This window comes from Narcine bancroftii, chromosome 1 (assembly GCF_036971445.1).
Source record: "Narcine bancroftii isolate sNarBan1 chromosome 1, sNarBan1.hap1, whole genome shotgun sequence".
Classification (NCBI taxonomy): domain Eukaryota; kingdom Metazoa; phylum Chordata; class Chondrichthyes; order Torpediniformes; family Narcinidae; genus Narcine; species Narcine bancroftii.
Window position 1 is genome coordinate 4,849,376 of NC_091469.1, and position 19,171 is coordinate 4,868,546.

General features: G+C 41.3%; 2 protein-coding genes across 2 annotated transcripts in view; one reads left to right on the forward strand and one right to left on the reverse strand.

The window, feature by feature from the left end:
- The window catches only part of dolpp1 (dolichyldiphosphatase 1), a 28,817-nt gene extending 20,206 nt beyond the window's left edge, over positions 1-8,611 (forward strand). Inside the window, exon 8 of the mRNA XM_069919577.1 lies at positions 855-8,611. Coding sequence (XP_069775678.1) covers positions 855-891 — 37 coding nt within the window. The 3' untranslated portion in view covers positions 892-8,611. The remainder of the gene's footprint in view (positions 1-854) is intronic.
- crata (carnitine O-acetyltransferase a) overlaps positions 8,291-19,171 on the reverse strand; it is a 37,730-nt gene continuing 26,849 nt past the window's right edge. Inside the window, 4 exon segments of the mRNA XM_069919597.1 lie at positions 8,291-10,750; positions 11,550-11,687; positions 12,022-12,084; positions 14,431-14,566. Coding sequence (XP_069775698.1) covers positions 10,535-10,750; positions 11,550-11,687; positions 12,022-12,084; positions 14,431-14,566 — 553 coding nt within the window. The 3' untranslated portion in view covers positions 8,291-10,534.

The window sequence follows — 19,171 nt, forward strand, 5'->3', positions numbered from 1 at the left end:
AGGAGCAAGTATATTTTTTCTTGCATTGTTTGCCACATCCTAAATCCTCACTTGTTCGTTTTCATGTCGTACGTAGCTAATAAGAAGTAGGACCAGATACAGACTGGCCTTTCCAAACTTTTTTGTTATTCATTAAGACCAACTCTTTACCACCTTTCTCTATTGCTCTTGATTCTCTCAGTGCCTAAACCAAATGGTTAAACACAAGTTATTTCAAGTTCACAACCTCCTGAGTAAAGGAAATCTCTCCTCAGTGTATTCCAAATGCTGATTCCTTATTCTGTCAAACATTTACGTGCTTAGTCTTCAGTTATTATGTAGCCATTTAGTTCTCTTTACTGACCAACTTTCTTCCTGACTCTCTTACCATTGCCAGTATATAATCTAGACTTTTCTGTTGTGGTGTCAAGAAGAAAGTGAAGCAATTGATGTTGTTAATGTATTGCTGGCCAGTTTTCAGCAGCTGTCCCTTGGTGCTCTGCCTTAGTTGCCTCAACTCCAAACTCTGGAATTTTCTTCCTAAATCTCTTCATCTTGAAGCCTTTGCTCTTTTAACTTGCCCTAAACTTTGACCAAACTTTTGGTCACCTTTTCTAATATCTGTAGAAGCAATATGTTAACTTTCCTTGTTTAATGGTCTAGCAGAAGGCACTCTAAGTGCAAGTTATTGCCGCTGTTATAAATTTCCATTCCACTCAATGATAATAATGGATCACTGGTTTTCTTTCCTCTCTGCATATTATTTATTCTTTATCAACTACAGAGTTTTAAGAATTCCCTAATGTAGACTTCAGTGTTAATGCATTAAAAAAAATGTGCTTAATATTTTCTTCATCTTTCCCCTTTCTCCTCAGAAACAGACAACGGAAACTGGGCACCAAGATGCAGTGATGCAAAAATGGCATCTTTCACTTGGGGGCAGGACTGTGGTGCGGATCTTGAAGGAAAGGAAAATCAACAGCAACAAAAACATGTCATTTGAAAATTCATTATTTTTTTGGAAGACAGACAAAGGCAAGCTGAGATGTATGGCAGCAGTCTAGACACCCTCTGTGATTGCAGTCAGTATTGACATAGCTTGCTGTTAAGCTTTCTACTGCATGTTAGAGTCACATGGGTACTGGACTGAACCAGTTTAAATGAAGCACGCACACAGTGCCAGTCAAATGTGATGTTACTGCATCTGATTCAGGAATAGGATTTTTACTTTAGAGAAAGGCAGCAGGGAAGGGGCATACTTCACATTGTGTGAGAATGAGATATTGCAAGAGAAAAGTGATATTTTTATGACACTGGTTTAAAAACAAATATTGAAGTAGAAGGAGGATTTTAGTTTGTGAACTGTTAATCAGGTATCTGACATTCTAAGGTTACTTCTGTAGCAGCCAGAAATATTATAAGGGATCATGTTGCACTTTAGGAAAATCTTTTTTTAAAGACACTATTAATGAGAAAATACAATGTTTATTTTTATCATTGGTTACAGTTATCTGTGATGAATAATGTGGCAATTGAGAACTCTTTGGCTACGCAGAAATTAGCAATTTTTCCACATCATGTAAAGGGGCTATTTATGTACATTATCACAATAACATCACTGAGCTGCACAGAAACAGGATTGACAGTGTTTTCTCCTTTCCCTCCAACTTCTAATGCTCTCTGCATCTTTGGTCTAGGCCTTTTGTTTGATAATTTATTGTTCAAATTCAAATCTTCTTGCCAAACTGACAGTTGCAAAATTTTGTGCATTTCAGATAGAGGCACTTTATCTGGGACCAGAATTAATGCTAAAGAAACCTGAATCTTTTAGTAGAGACATTGAAGAGATTTGGTTGTCTCAGAATTGTATATATGATAGTCTTGGGTGACCTCTGCATTATGCGAATCTATTCATCTGTGCAGAAACTGACCTCAAATTGCACCCTAATCTTGCTGCTGCTGCAATGGCAAGGTGCAGACTTTATTCTCGAATCGAAGCAAGGCTACTTTTTAATTCTGAAATTCGTTTCATCAAGTGCATAGAGATATGGTTTGCATCTTTCTTATGTTTGTCTAACATAAGTAGATCAGAAGCATCATTTCACATTGTCACAGACAATACTGAATATTTCACTTAAATAGAATCATGTATGGCCATTCCAAACGAAAACCACCAGGACCTGCTTTTACCAAAGTACCAGTGAGTCATGTCTGTTTTTACTTCACAGCAAGTGCTTTTGCCTTGTGTTAGCTATGGCACATATTTCCCTCCGAATTACTAAGGTTCTGGGTTCAATTGGCATTCTTGAGGCCTAAGCACAAACTGAGGGGCTGCTGTACTTTTGAGTGACATATTTAACTAAAACATCCATTTGGTTTCTCAAGTAGATGCCAAATTTTCTACAGGACTGTTTTGAAAAAGGGTCGGAGGAATATTTCTAGTGCGATGGCCAACATTTATCCCTTTTTTAATATTAATTAGAAACAAAGTTTATTCAGACATCATGTTTGTTGGATGTTGCTGTATGAAAATTACCAGGCATTTTTTTTTAAACAACAGTCTCACCATGTCATGGGCTATAAAGATTTAGAATGTTCTAAAGGGCATGAAAAATGCTGTGTAAATACATTTCCTTCTTTCTTTAATGAGATGTGCTAGGATAGAATATCCTGGGATTGAGGTACATTCTAGATTCCCATGCAGTTCTTGAGCAGTAAAGACATTGACCATCACTGCCCACAAATAGTTCCAACATTAAAAGTATCATCTGAGTCTGAGTTACCAATTGGTCTCTTAAATTTAAACAGGGCATTTACTTACTTTTGAAGATTTTGGTTCCATGACCGGAGTAACACAAATAACATGGGCTTTCAAATTTTGTTCATGCTTGAGTGTTTGGCATTCACCTGATAGCCATCCTTTTACAGATGTAATATTAATGAAAAACCACATATTTGTGGATTTGAGGAATTCATTTGATCCCATGACATATTTACATGTTAGTAACCTAATGGGAATATTAATTCTTTTATTTAGTTGTCAGTTTGATAAATCTTTTTAGTTCCGTACTTTCTGAAGGAACGGGGAATTGTGTGGGGCTCCACCTTAGAACAATACAACTTATTTTGCTGTTTCCGAATCCAGGTTGATTATCAAGACAAAACCAATGTTGTTTGAAGGGATGAATTGACAGAGTGCATGTACTGCAGCAAATAATTATGTGACTAAAATTGCAGGTCAATTGCTTGATGTGCAAACCATTGCTAGTGAAAGGTCTCTTTTTCCAAAAAATATCCATAACAGATTGTTGTTAGTGTATTGGCTCGTACCTAGGTAGAATCATGATTTTTTAAAAAACTTTTTACCATTTCAAAATACAATAAACAGATATTTTGATTTTTTTCTAAAAAATTCCTTTTATGTAACATTTATCATTTTAAATAAATAATTGGAAATTAAGGTGTTTGAAATTGCATAGAGATGTTTTGGGAGGAGGACATTTTATTTTTGCATGGTACAAGTGGAATTTTCCAAAAGTTGTTTGCCCTTCTCTCAATTTTTGTACGCTGGTAGTCAGTTGCCATCAAGTGGTCAAGCTTGAGCTTGTTGTTGACCTGATAAAATGTTCAGTATATTCAAAACTGATTTAAATTTTAAATCTGAGGTGGCGTGTGCGAAGTGACCCTTTGGTTTTGCTTGAAGGTAGTCAGGTCATTGATGGAGGCATGCAATGGTGTTCATTGTTTCTTTTTTTGTTTTGAGTTATTTCTCATTTTGGTGTGATATACACTTATATTGGTAATGCTTTTCTTGTTAATGAATAAACTTGAGTATCTTGGGGAAATTAAAATCAAAGTAGCAAGTATAAACATTATGTCAAATCAACTTAGTGGAGTTTTGAATTATTTAGGATGGAGAGTGCTGTCTGCTTCTGCAAATGAAACCCCAATTTGTACAACTATCACGTGATCAACTTGACTTCATAATTGAGTTTTCTCACTTATGCAATTATTGAACTATCGTGTTATCTTCTGTCTGTAATAATGGAAGCAGACATGTTTCCTACCAGGTGATTTGATGGTGGACCATGAAGATTTAGTAGCCCCTATTACGGAGCTTGAAAGCTAGGCTTTATCTGCCTTTCGAGCACTGTAAAAGAATCGCAAGTTGGATTGGGGAGCCTAGACTTGCCAATTTTCGATCCACCTCGGTAGGTAGTCTCAGTGGTGGCGCGTATTTGACTCATGGAGTTGTGTAAACATGCAAGCCGGCTTCCGAAGATGGGTCATGCCTACAGGAATATCACGGGTTTTCAATATAAAAGGAGTCACAGAAACTTGGGTCTAGTGCTAAGTCAGTTCTTTATTGACTGAATGGTTCCTGTGTTTCAAAATCTAGGTACTAAGGCCGGAACTGAAGTTGAAGAGAAACAATATAGTGTCAAACACAACTAGATAACTGAGCAGTGAACACAAAGAATTGACGATTAGATAAAGATTAATTCTAGCATTGATAGAACTCCTGCTCTGGAAAGGGGGTCATGGCAAAAGAGAAAAGTGGAACATTAAGATTAGAATTAGATTCTTTGCTGTGGAGTTTGGGAATTCTCCCTATGACTGGTTTACTGTGGTGTTCTGGTTTCCTTGCACATCCCAAAGATGTCCTGGTTAGGTTAACTGATGCGACAAATAAGCCCTAGTGTAGGCTGTAGTTATGAAAAACACACTGGAGCTATGTGAAATGAGTTATAAGGAAATAAATGGTGTAACAGATTAAATGCTCTGTATGATCTGTCATTAAAATGTGAGGACAAATAATGAGAATCAACAAAGGATGACATCATGTATTTTGAAATGGAGAACACTTTCTCTCACTGATTTTTAAAAAATCTTTCACACAAATATGCTTATTTATTCTCACTTTCACACCTAGCAGATAGTCTGTGGTAAGGACTATATGCTTCGAGTGAATTTCCAGAATAAGTTAGTAATACTTAATCCAGATAGTTTAATCTCATTTAAACTTGAAAAGGCCTGTCTTGTACAGGTGCTATGCGGGGGGGTGGGGGGGGGTGTGATCATGTTTCTTCTGTGTGGCACGCGGAGAAGCTCATGGTAGAACGTGTACTCTTCCTTAGTCGGTGCTTATTCAGTTGATCTCTACTCCTGGCTGCATTTCTTGATCCTTTCTGTGGCTTTGCATCTGTCCCTAAAGTTTTAAAATTATCAACGTCACCTACAACAAAATGGACAGCCAAAATACAGGAATTCTGATGGTCTTAAACATGCCAGTGGTCACCAGTACAAACAAAGAAACTACTCATCAGTGCTTCATGGAAGGAATCAGTGAATCAGGATGCTATAGAGCAAATAACTAATGAGGCTAAGTTGACCACCAGAGCCCGATTGATGTTGCTCAGTAGTGCCAAGTTACTTAACCATTTCCTGGTGGGGTTTGTGTGTGTGTGAATCGTTAGTCCTCTTGATAAATTGGTTTCCCTTGCTCACTGAGTTATATTTTTAAAATACTGAAACCTCAGATTTGACCAATAGTTGCGTCTTTGTTTGATGCTAAACTTGACACTTCATTCTTTTAGATCTTGTATATTCCCAGTGGCTTCTGTATGTAAAGTGTACATTGGAAAAAATATGGTAGGGAAAATATAAAACCTTGATGTACTTGCTTTTTAGATCTTGCAGTAAAAGTTGAAGCTAGTTTAATTGGCAGAATGCTGTCCAAGCATCATCTCATCACTTCAAATATCCTTGGTGTTTTGATGAGTGTAGAGCAGTATTATCACCGAGTGATCAAAGTGCAGATTTTCTTCATTTTTAAAATAACATTGTTCAAAATGAAGTCATTTAATTTAAGAATAGACAAATTGTTTAATGATCAGAAGTTCAGCTCAGAGCAAATAATATCCAGGACAATGGGTAGAATTTATGAATTCTAAGTTGGGAATGGATGATTGGCAGCTCACAGATCAATGGTTCAAAAATATGTGAGGTAGACTGGGGGTGGTGGTTATAGTGAATTTGATCTCTGAATAAGAATTTGTAATAATTTTTCTTGGATACAGTAAAAAAAATTAAGCTGTGATCCTTATGGTTGTCTGCTATCTGTAAATGTTATTGTTTTTTCAATTTAAAAAATCTAAATGTAATTGCTATTCAGGTACATTATGAAGGGCTATTTTTAAAAGTGCTTCCTCTAGATGTAGCACGGTTTTGTAGTTTGGCTTGTATTCTGTTGTCTGGTGTTCACAATGTGATTGCCTTATGGTGCACTGTACCTTTTATATGCTATGTACTGCATTTGTAAACTAAAATCAATTTCTATATTATGAGGGATAGGGATTGAAAAAGAGGCACACAGGTGAAGGTTGATGGTTACCTGGTTGGATTATCTCCCCTCTTTTACAAAGATTATTCTATTAACATTCCATGTTGAATTTATCATGAATATTTGGATGTATGTATATGCAAACCCAAGGCTGAAGTAGTTAAATACAAACAAAAAATATTTGGTAAATACTCCAGAAATTTGGACCTTGAAGTAAATGGTTTCTGAAGCTCATTGAGAATTGCCCTCCTCAGGATGGCAAGGTGGTGGAATCTTCAATCTAGGAAGTCTCTTTGCCAACATATTGTGATTATGTTCAAACTAGATGTGTCGGCCTTGGTTCAATATATAGAGCAGCCACTTTTTCCACTTCAGCACAGAATGTGCAAGTCACAAGTATTCTCATATTGGGGGTTCCTCCATGTAAGAGAATGGACTCTTCTCTGCACACAAAAATAGGAATATTCACTTAAATGCCATTTTGTGAAAAATTGGGTGACTGAATGGGGTGTGCAAGATTTTTTTAAAAATCAATAAGCTTTGTTTTGAACTATTAAAGAATGAGGTCTCTTTAAGTGATTCAAAGGAAGAATGTGTAGCCCAGCTTTGAATTTCTAAGATAAGCTAATAGCACATTCACAACCCTCTATTTTATCATTCCTTTACTCACCCCTCCTGCTTTTGGAGATGGGTTGGTATCCTACCATTTCCTACTTTTTTATTTAGGGTCTTGTTTTTTTTTTGACCATTGTTTATCTGTTTTGGGATTAAATAGAGTTATATACATGTAAAATATTTGATGGATGTTGATAATTCTCTTGTACATCTGAATTGTACACTTTGACAGATTGGTTGGGGTGGAGTTGATGTTGCCCCATCGCACTATTTTGTGCAGTAATTAAAACTCTCCCAGTAATGTAGCTACTTCGATTTTTAACAACAGCGCTGAAAGTCATTTAGCTCATCATACAAATGCTGGCTGATAGAAATAGCAATGCAATTCCCTGCTCTTCAAGTCCCTAATATTCTAGTACATTTTTACACACTAAGACCATGGTCTGCATTTAGACTTGCACTTCAGTCTAATTGAGCCAGATGCAATTGAAGCCTCTGCTCACTCGTACTTAAGAGGGAGAGGAATTTATTTCTAAATGAAAGTAAATTCTACTAAAGCCAGAAATTCTGTGGTGAGAATGAAAAATACCAGACTGGCATTTTGGCTCAAAGTACATTGTTACTACCACTGTTGTTAATGCAGATATTTCTTCCCCCCCCCCCCCCCCAAAAAAAAATTCTTCACTTCCCTACATGTGAGATATTGCTCACTGTCAGCAAAATAAAGTAACTTGATTGATTTGCATTAAACATAGTCAGTATTAGTACCCATATTGATTACCAATCTGCTTTAACTTTTTAAAAAAAATCAGAATGGAATTGGACTCTTTGTAAAATTCTATCTCTTGTGTCTCTGGAATAAGAACAAGATACTGTCTAATTTGGAGGTTATAAATGATGTTAAGCTGGCTAAGCGTCTGTAAGGAATCAACTTTAAAGGAAACGTGCATCAATGTTCCAATTGTATTTTATGGAAATACAATTCTTGCCTGTGCCAACTCCTTTCGTTGCTGTGGTCTTTGCCTGTTTTAGAGATGAAAAGGTGGGGAGATTATAGAGACAAGTTGGTAGGGTTTTGGTTTGTTTTCAACCTGCGCTTATAATGAAGGTAAAGAGGTGTTAATGGAGGATTGGAAATTATTGTGTTTGGAAGTTTTGTATCCTGCACTGTAGGTTACGATCTCTCCCAAGTGTGAGGCTTCTACGCGAACCAAGATGCTCTTGAACTTGGCAGCAACACCAGTCCAGGAGCTTCCTTCACCATTCAAGCACAGAAATAGAAGCACATTTGGACTGATCCTTGAAGAAATACCACAATAGAGGAGAACAGCACTTACTCAAAGCAGCTGAAAATTAGTAGAATATATCTTTAAATATTTTATTACATTCAAAGATTGAATTGCTAAACAGTTAAATACATTATCACAATTAAATCTTTTACATTAGAGGCCAATTACTGAACATTTTCTCAAATGTAGCCAAACTAAATGGATACAAATTCAAATATTGCTTTGGCAAGGAATAGTCAACTGTAAAACACTAATAGCAGATGCTGTAAATATCCAGCAGGTCAGACAGTATCTGTGGGAGAAAAAATATTTAGGGTCCTAGTTCTGATGAACAATATTTCTCTCTAGCTATTACTTGATTGGAGTGTTTTACAGTATTTTTTTTTTAAACCAAAGTCAAACTGATCAGTTCCATAAGCATTAAATAATCCCTTTCATGTGATAGGTCACAAAAATAATTAAAGGCATCGTAACTGAGCAGAATTTATAGTTTTAATCATGTAAAAGTTGAGTGGGAGAGGAGAGAGTCCAATTTTTCCACATTCTATGATAGAAAGTGACTGCAATTGTCTGAAGCACAAAGAGGACAGTTCTGTAAATATGGCTGAAACTTGGTCAGCACCCAAGGCCTCATCTAATAGTGTCCCCAAAATACACCTTTGTGAATAAAAGAAAAATAATACAAGTACATAAAATCTGCAGATTTCAGAGGCTACAAATGGTTTATTTATTTGGCAACCTTGCAAGGTCCTCTGGGTAAAATAACTTGCTTTTGCTCTCCACTTCATTAACAATTAGATGCTTATTCCCTCCCTATTTTTGTTTAAGCACAAAGCCTCAACGCTACAGCATACAAATTCATAGAATGCTTCCTTTAAGACCAGGATGACCAAATATAAGGTATGTGGTTTTTAAATTAAAAATGGCTTAATATTAAATAAGTGAACTAAATACAACCATTAATCTGCTTTTGCATTAGAAGCACAGTACAAACTTCCAACAGAAACCGGGTGCCCAATGCAGTTTGACTTTAGCATTTATATTAAGGCTACCAGTCTTCCATGATTTTCCTAATTTATTGATTTTAAGCAACTGTTTTTTTTTAAAGTTAGAGTTGGTGGTTGATTCTTTGTTATATTGTAGGTCCCTCCTCATGACACATTAAATGAAAAGCATTCAACTGTTTTGCCCAGTACTGATGTTTCCCCTTTTCCCTATAAGCCCTATATATTTTACCAAAGAAATGTCTAATCTCTTTTGAAAGTTATAAAATCTGCAGAATCCCATAAGATCAAAATGAATTTATAACATGCTGTTTGATTTGTAATGTACTTCCTTTTCATCCTGCATTAGAAACTTATTTAAAATGCATTTCTGTATATTGCTACATTAATTCATATTCTGCCCCAGCTTGCAGCTTCTTGGTTGCAAAAATAGGATGCGAGAAATTATTCTGGCCAAAGAATATTTATGATTTCTGCATCCCTTAACAAGCTAAATAAATGGAGTTTCAACATAACCTACTCTCAAATGTACAATTGGTGAACTAATACAGTAATAAAAAAATTACAAAAACAATTCACTGGCAATATATAAATCTGCAGTTCAGAGAATTTTACATATAGCATGAACTATACCCTTGGATAACTAGAACCTGCTGACCACCCTGGGGATGTGCAGGGTTACTTTGAATACTTCAATTTTTCCCCACAACCGTGAGCTGTTTTATGCTCCAGCAATCTAATTATATTTTAATAACGAAAACCAGCTGATGCTTACAATTCTGATATTGGTATATGGATCTCAGTCAGGTGTAGGAAGCAGATAATGAGGTTTCCCCAGATATAAAAAAGAGAGACAATTGGCCACAATTAAGGGCCTGAGAGAGAGAAAGGGAAATCTGAATTTCTATTACTGAACTCTAGCTAGTGAATTGGTGATTAGTCAGTGTTAATGGATGAGGAGAGGACATTAAGTGGATTATTGCTTGGAACTGGCACATTTGGGGAAGAGCACCTGAGGCTATGTATGGACAGCAGTGGTCACTTGGGAAGGGAATCAAATTTGAGGGAAAAATGAGCACATTCCATCTGATAATGGCAACATTTCCAATTTTCTTCTCTTTAAAATTATTAGTTTTAGAAATCTTTAAAAAGATTTTTAAAAACCCACATTCTCTGGGTAATCAGTGCCTCAGGAAAGACATCATGCTGTTTGGCTAACTCTCACAACACAATCAAATCGCATGCTCATGCCTGGATTTCACTGAGGGCAACTCGAGTCCATCCACCTTCATTACCGGGCAGCTTCAGAGTTTTGAGCTGTGTGTCTGCATAAGCAGATCTCTTGCATCAATTAGTGCCTGCTCCAAGAAGTGGGCGAGTTTAGCTGCATTGGTCTCTGCACAGCTGTTAAAAGCAGACACTGAGAAGTTGATGTGGTTGTCCATGGGGTTGTAGCAAACACCATAACCATCTGGCACGACAGGCCCAAAACACATCAGGCAATCTGTCTTGGCTGGAACCTACAGAGGACAATAATAAAGTCACTTCAGACTTGCTGTTCCTTCATTATTGGTCTACCCATAAAAGTATAGGTTGTCAGTATCCCTTCACTCCCTCAAGCAACTGTTCTCTACCTACTGCCATGGTTTCCTTTGCCGTTTTTTCCACAACTTGAGGCTAAAGACAAAAACTGATCACTCCAATGATTGGTTCAGGATTAAACAATGCCACTATCTCCTGGTAATCAGGACATTAACCATAGAATTTAAAATATCACAACCCAAGCAGAAGCAAGGCCACTCTCAAACTAAAAATATCCTATGATGAGTCAACGCCAGGTTCATTAACTTGCAAACACAGCTCACCAAAATTCCTAATTTTTGGCATCAGTAACCAGGAGTCCTACCCACGAATGTACATTGGCTTCACAGTGCAGTTTGATTCCTTATCTGCAACATCATCTCACCTCCCCACATTCTGATCAATAACATTAATGTCAGTTTACAGTGGAATCTAAGCATCATTTCCAGTACGGGTAATAGCTTTCAACATTCAAGCCCCTACAAGCTGAACACAATTGAAATGCTAGAATCTATATCCTTTGGTCCCAAGGCATAAACTTTGTAAAGCATAAGAGTTCTTTCAATTTTCTTGATCATGTTCACAACAATATTTCAAAAAACTGCTTTATTGCTTGAAACACACTGGGGTATCCCAAACTTGCAATACAAATAAAAATTCAAACTTTCCATTTTGTTTTCTATTGAGAACTTGGAAAGAGGGGTAGAATCTGTATTTAAATAATGCAGAATGACTCACCTGGCTGGTTGATAAATTGAAGTGAAAGGCAGCAGCATAGGATGTGTCCATAAAGATTTCTGGGATTCGAACCAGATCCTCTATGGCCTGTAATTTAAGGCCCAATAAATGTCTATCAATTGCTTGGCCTCTTATTGCCTGAAAAATAAAACTATTAACTATTAATATACAATGCTACTTTACCTAATCTATACCAGTTGCACCAGACCTCTCCATCCCCTTTTAAATGTTCAACTGCCCATTGCTAATATGCATTGCCACCACTGCCTCCTTTGTTTTTGCCATACTAAACAATATAGCCTGCTAATACTCTCCACCACCATATCATTTCCCATTCTGTCCAACAATGCATGTACTACTGGAACAAAGGATGGGTGTTGAGCCATTTTGTTGTTACAATTTAACAATTATTGGTAGAGGAAAGGGGAATTTGGGAATAAAATGTTGAGTATGCACCAATAGTTTCACTTACCAGGTCTGTGCAAGCTCTGTGTGCTTGGACAGCTTTTCTCAACAAGACCACTTTATTCTGTTTCTAAACATAAAATAACAGAAAAAATGCAGAATGAACAAAACATTATTTTGCAGAGCCAAAAACAGATAGCAAACAACTCAGCAACTGAGTAGGGAGGAAACAAGAACTCATATTTATAGAGTTATGGAAGTCTGTTATTAGACTGGGATGTACAGAGATATTACAAAAGTTTGGTCAGAGAGGCAGGTGACAATGTTCAAGGACAGAATCAGAATGATTGAAGGCACATTATACTGAATAGATGAAAATGGACAAGAAACCAGAATTAAAGGGCCTAGAAATTTAGAAATGTTGATGAACATAACAGTTGGAGGTAGCAGCAGGGCCATGGAATGCTTTGAAAAAGGGTGATATTCTAAATGACACCTTGTTGAACAAGGAGCTGGTGCAGGTTGGAGGATCTGTGCTAATTGCTCCAGGTTAGGAAAGAGCACACATGATAGGACTTGATCCAGCTGAGATGCTCAGTCCATTTAGCTCCCAGAGAACCCATCCCATTAGCCCCATTTCCTGTCTTTATTTCCTCACTCCCCTTCAACTTATTTTTTTTTTTAAACAAGCCCATCAATTTCCTTTTGATTCTTTGTACCATTAACCAATACAAAGGGGCAAGTTACAGTTGCCAATTTGCCTGCTATATCTTCCAAGAGGAAACTGGAGTACCAAGAGAGAGACTTTCAAGCTCTCCATAGATAGCATCAGAGTCAGGATCCATGCTGCCCTAGTACAATGATTTGAATTCCTATAGCAAATTGATTAAATTAACCACAGTAAGCCATAGATTATACATGAGCCTAAGGATTAAACAATAGAATTTAACTACTTCAGGGAACTTTGAAAAAAAATACACGCACTAGAAAGCATTTAGAAAATAACAGTGCATACCAGCTTGGAGGCACTGCAGCTGTTATTGGACCAGCATTCTGAGGCCTGGATCACTGAAGAAGCATCAAGAGTTTACCCGGGGGTGGGCAACCTTTTAGACATGCAGCACAGTAACAGGCTATTTCAGCCCATGAGTCAGTGCTGCCCAATTAACCTACACCCCTGGTATGTACTCATGGCAAACAGGGAATTTAAATTCAGTTAAGTAAATCCAGAATTAAAGACATTTCAGCGAATGAAATGCTAACGATACAGTCTTTTGTGAAATCCCATGTGGTTCACCAAGAATTGATCTTAAAAGGAGGACATCTAGTGTCCTTACCTAGTTTGAAGCACTCATTTGGCTGACTTCATTACTTTAATTCAGGAATCATTTGCGATGGAAAATGAATGCTAACATTTTCAGAAATATCCATCTCCTTTGAGTGAATAAAGTATCATCAGATTCACAAACAAAACTTGGCAGAATTCAAGTTTTTAATGATATAGCAGAGTAGAAGGCCCTACCAGCCCATGAAACCCATGCAGCCCAATTACACCCAATTCACCTACCAATGCTGCAATTTTTAGATGATGGGAGAAAATATAAACTTATTACAGACAGAGCCAGATTTAAACCTGGGTTGCTGGCACTGTAATAGAGTTGTTCTAACCGCTACGCTAACTATTGCCCCACCAAGTACTGTCTGTCTGTACTGCACTGAGTGTCACTTGCAGCTCCGTGGGTTTCAGTCTTGCCTCAGTCTGCATGTTATCAACATAATCTAAGTTACCACATCAGTGCAATTCTGAAGCAGTGCAACATCAAAGGTGGCGACATCTTAAACTGAACACTGGTCAGCTCTCAAATGAATGCAATTGATTTTTATAAAATAATGATTTTGGGATCAAGGGCATTCTTTTCCATATCCTGGCTGGTATGGACACCACATCACTGAAGCAATCCATGTATTGTTTGTGGGCAGCTTTGCTGCTGTATTTCCAATTTGCATTGCAGTAAAAGCAGGAGAAATGGGAAGCAGGACACAGAACAGCAAGCAGACAGACTAAATGCCTACACTTCTCCCCCAACATCCAGTAATAAAAGTATAAAATTGGGCAGCAAGGGCAAGGCTATTTGATCCATCATGCTGGGTTCAGCAAAAGATCATTCCTCACTTTGTTTATTTGCCACAACACTGACATTTCCTTTAGTAAATGTACTATTTAACCTGATTCCGCCATTTGTGTCTCAATCCCATCTCTGGCTCTTCATGAACAGGCATTGATTCATGGCATCAAGTTAATGAAACTCCAGGATACCCCTATGTCTGATAGACATATGAATACAGTTTTCTCTTTATCAAAACTTTTTTAAAAAAAAAAGATCACACTTTATATCAAGTACTAATTGCTAATAATGGTTCAACCCAAATGGGTTTCTTTGTGGTAGGAATGTAGCATTTCAAGAGGTACAAGTACCTGTTCCTGCGGGTTATCCATGGCACGCACAAAAACTGAGGATTCGACAGAGGCCGAGCGAATTGTGTCAGTTCGCCCAAGGTGAAATTTCCGCAGGGAGGCACTTTCATAGGTTGCACAATGCTCGCCGTATATCCTGTCAGGAAACAAGAACAGCATGGCGATGAAGAAGGGCAGACTGCTGGTCAAACTCTAACTGGACTGCTGCCTTTGCTTTGGAAGCAGGATGAAATTTTAGACCTGGAAATGCTGACCTGTACACTGTTTCCTCCACCCTCCCTTCCTCACCCCACCCTAACCTGGTCTCTTTGAAGGTGATTACCTACCAGCTGGAGAGGGAGAATGAGAAAATACAGATCCATTTGGTCAGAAGCGGTTCATTTTAGTGAAATAGGATCTTGCTATTTTTGTACACAACCTCATTAATCAAACAAGCTTTTGGTAGTTTCCAATTTTTTTTTATTTAAAAAAATTCAAAGAGAAAAATAGCAGAGAGCTTTGGATACAGCAAACGTTTTCAGAACCAGACTTCATTCCAGTTTATAGTACTGGAGATTTACATTTCAGAATTAGCCACACCTTTAGCTAAACTTACAATACTAGCATCTGGCCAGCAATATGAAACTAATATAAGGTGCAAGAGGAATGGATTTCATTAGTTTTTTTGGTCAGAAAATAAAGGAACTCTACTTCAGCCAATCTCTTTGTAAAAATGTAAATATTGTTTTGTGGGGATGTGAGCAGTGGAAGAAAACACGTTGAGGGTCGTTAACGACTGTTTTTATTCAAATTCAGCGCGCCCCTTTAAAGGCAGCATGAGCTCAGTCACCTGGTACATTGTGACATCATAATCGCTGCCCAGGGCGCGGTGCTGGAGTCAGAGAGAAACCTCTGACGACGCCATTTCCCCATGGCTGCCCCATCACGTGGCGATACATGCGGGGCCGGTTTGCTATGAGGATGTGCGCCACCACACAACCCCCCCCCCCCCCAGAACTGGCTCGGCGTCCTGTCACTTCGGCGGCCAGCCCCGGCACTTGGGCGCAGCCGTCTGTGATAAGTCCAGATGGGCCGCCTTCAGGCGGTCCACCATAAAAAGTTCCTCTTGCCCCTCAACGTCCAGGGTGAAGGTTCTGCCGGACCGATGCAAGACTTTGTATGTCCCCTCGTATGGTTGCTGTAGCGGTCGGTGCACCCTTGTGGTCCCCTCCGCACGAAAATAAACTGGCCGAGTCGAGCTCTTTGGGGAGATGAAACGGCTAAGTGCCGTGGTGGGGGAGCTAGGGAGGCCAGTCGTCTGTGTAGGTCTGCCAGCAGGTTTTTGTTGGTGGCCGTGGCATCAGGGTCTGGGCCTAAAAACTCACCCGGCAGGGAAAGCAGGATGCCATAGACCATCTCCGCTGCTGAAGCTTGCAGGTCCAGCTTGGGTGCTGTCCTAATCCCGAGGAGGACTCAGGGTAGTTCGTCCGCCCAGTCTGGTCCAGAGACCCTGGCCATAAGCGATGGCTTCAGTGCCTGTAGAACCTCTCCACCAACCCGTTGGACAGCGGGTGGTATGCTGTGGTGTGATGGAGCTTGACCCCCAGGAGCTTCGCCATCTGAGTGCACAGGGCAGACATGAACTGTGCCCCTCTGTCGCTAATGATGTGCGCCAGGACTCCGAAACGGGCGATCCATTGGCTGACCAGAGTCCTGGCGCACGACTGTGCCATCTTATGGCTCGATCCACCACCGTGAGGAGGTAACGAGCCTCCTTGGACACCGGGAGGAGCCCGACAACATCAACGTGGATGTGTTGGAATCTGCGAACTGCTGAGTCGAAGTTCTGAATGGGGGCTCGCATGTGTCGTTAGACCTTGGAAGTCTGGCACCTGGTATAGTTCCTGGTCAGTTCCACCACCTCCTCCTTCAGCCCGTGCCACACAAACTGTTCCGCAACCATCCACACGGTTGTCTTTACCACTGGGTGAGCAAGGTCATGGACCAGACTGAAGACCTTCGCCCTCCAGTGCGACGGGATAACCGGGCGAGGCGTGCCTGTTGAGACGTCGCAGAGCAATGTGTCCGGGCTGCTGGGCACCCGGACAACCTTGTGTTTGAGGCCAGAGATGCTGGTCCGCAAGGCCTGTGTCTCCACACCGTTCCTCTGTGCCTGAGCCAGTTGCTCGTAATGCAGGCCGGGCGTGAGAATGTTGATGGCTGGACGGGAGAGTGTATCTGTCACTACGTTGTCCTTGTCGGCCCTGTGTTGGATGCCAGTCGTGAATTCAGACACGTACAAGAGGTTGTGCTGCTGTCTGGCGGACCATGGATCATCGGCCATCGCCAGTGCTTGAGTGAGGGGCTTGCGATCCATGAAGGCTGTGAACAGCGGAAGTAGCAGAAATGGCGGATGGCCAAATACTGCGCCAGGAGCTCCCGGTCGAAGATGCTGTATTTGAGCTCTGGCGGGCGCAGCTGCTTGCTGTAAAAAGGCCTGCGGGCGCCATTGTCCATCGATACACTGTTCCAGAAACCCACCCCCCACTGCCATAGCTGAGGCGTCCACAAGAGCGCCAAGTGTGCCTCTGGCTCCACCAGCAGCGTGGTGCTGGCTAGAGTCTCATTTGTCGTGATGAAAGCCCTGCCTGCCTCCTCTGACCACAATAAAGTCTTTTCTTTGGTGGCCATGAGCGTGAACTATGGGCGCATGGCACACACGGCTCCGGGGATGAAACTATGGTAAAAGTTGGAGGCTTTTCAGGGCGGAGGGTTTGGGGAACAGCCACTAGCTTCTTTGGCGCTGGCACGGCCCAAGCCTCTGAAATAGTGTGCCCCAATGACTGGAGGGTCTCTTTGCTGAACTGGCATTTGGCCGCATTGACCGTGAGGCCAAAGTATGCCAGCCGGGCAAAGAGTGTGTGGAGGTGGGCTTTGTGTTCGTCGTGGTTGCAACTGGTAATGAGAATATCATCCAGGTAAATGAACGCAAAGTCCAGGTCTTTTCTAACCGCATCCATGAGGCACTGGCACATTTGAGCCGCATTCTGTAGACCAAAGGGCATATGCAGGAACTCGAAGAGGCCAAAAGGGGTGATAATGGCTGTCTTACCCACATCATCTAGATGCACCGGAATCTGATGGTATCTCCACACGAGGTCCACTTTGGAGAAGACCCGTGTGCTGTGGAAGTTGGCGGAGAAGTCCTGTAATGTGGGGCACTGGGTACCTGTCGGGAGCGGTTGCATCATTCAACCAACAGTAGTCCTCACATGGTCTCCAGCCCCCGGACAATTTCGGGACCATATGGAGTGGAGATGCCCAGGCGTTGTCCGAGTGCTGGACAATTCCAATTTCCTGGAGAACTCCTTTGCCTGCTGGAGCTTCTCAGGCTGAAGCCGTCTGGGTCTAGCATGCAGTGGGGGGCCCTGTGTGGTAGAAGACCCCATGCCGAGGCAGGACAGTGTTGAACCGTGGCTCTAAGATGGTGGGGAATTCATGATCTCGTCGAACTCGTCCCTGGTGGCAGCTATGGCGGTGATTTTGGGCCTGTGGGCTTCTGCTGTGTCTAGTCAGGTGGTGTGGAACATTCGGGCGTTGACCAGCCTTTTGCCCTTCATGACAACCATTTGGCCGTGAGCTCTGAGGAAGTTGGCCCCTAACAGCACGGTGCCCACGGAAGCTAGGACGTGAAACTTCTCCTTCCTGATCTGGACCTGTGCCCTGTGGGTCCCGTAGGTCTTGATGGTGGAGCCGTTGGCCGCCTGCAGGGTTGGACCTCGAGATCTGGTGAGAGTCTCTAATGCGTTGGGGTGGGGGGGAGGACACTGAGCTCAGCCCCTTGTCCACCAGGAATCGGCGGCCGGTGGATCTGTCCATCACATGAAGGAAGCTGTTCATGTGGCCAGCCATCGATCGCAGCCATCAACGGCGGCTGGTCTGTTAGTTTCCCTGAAACCCGCAGGGCTGGTGGCACTTATGGGCTTGTGCTCCTCTGTGCTCGTGATAGAAACACCAGGTCGACTGGCCATCCCCTGGCTTGGTCTTGGGAACGGCTTGTGGTTGGCTGGCTCCTGGTCGTGCCACCTGGTTGAGGGCTGTCTCGTTCTCCCTCTTCGTGCGCCAGAGGGCATTCGCACGGGCTGCTGCTCTCCTCGGGTTCGAGAAATCTTCATCTGTGAGGAGCAGCTGGATGTCCTCCAGCATCTGTTCCAGGAATATCTGACGGAAGAGAAAACAAGGCTTGTGGTCTTCTGCTAGGGCCAGCATTTCTTCCATCAGCGCCTTTGGTCTGCGGTCCCCGAGCCCATCTAGTTGAAGGAGCCTGGAAGCCCTTTGCTGGGGGGTGGTGGATGATGTCGTTCACCCTCGCTGCCGTATCTTGGTCCAGAACGCTCACAACAGGATAGAACAACGTGGCATCTTAGGAGATGTTGCGGAGTTGAAATTGTGCTTCCGCTGCTGGCCCGAACCATGTACTCAGTTGGCGGGTCCAAAAGGGGTGAAGCTTGATGGAGACCGTTAACCTCTGCTGAATCCATGGTGTTTTGAGTCCAGAAAAACATCTGGGCACGTTGGGGGTCACCACTGTGGCGATGTGAGCAGTGAAAGAAACAGCCACCACGTTGAGGGTCGTTAACGACTGATTTTATTCAAATTCAGCATGCCCTTTTAAGGGCAGCATGAGCTCAGTCACCTGGTGCATTGTGACATCATAATCGCTGCCCAGGGGGTGCACTGGAAGGGATGCTGGAGTCAGAGA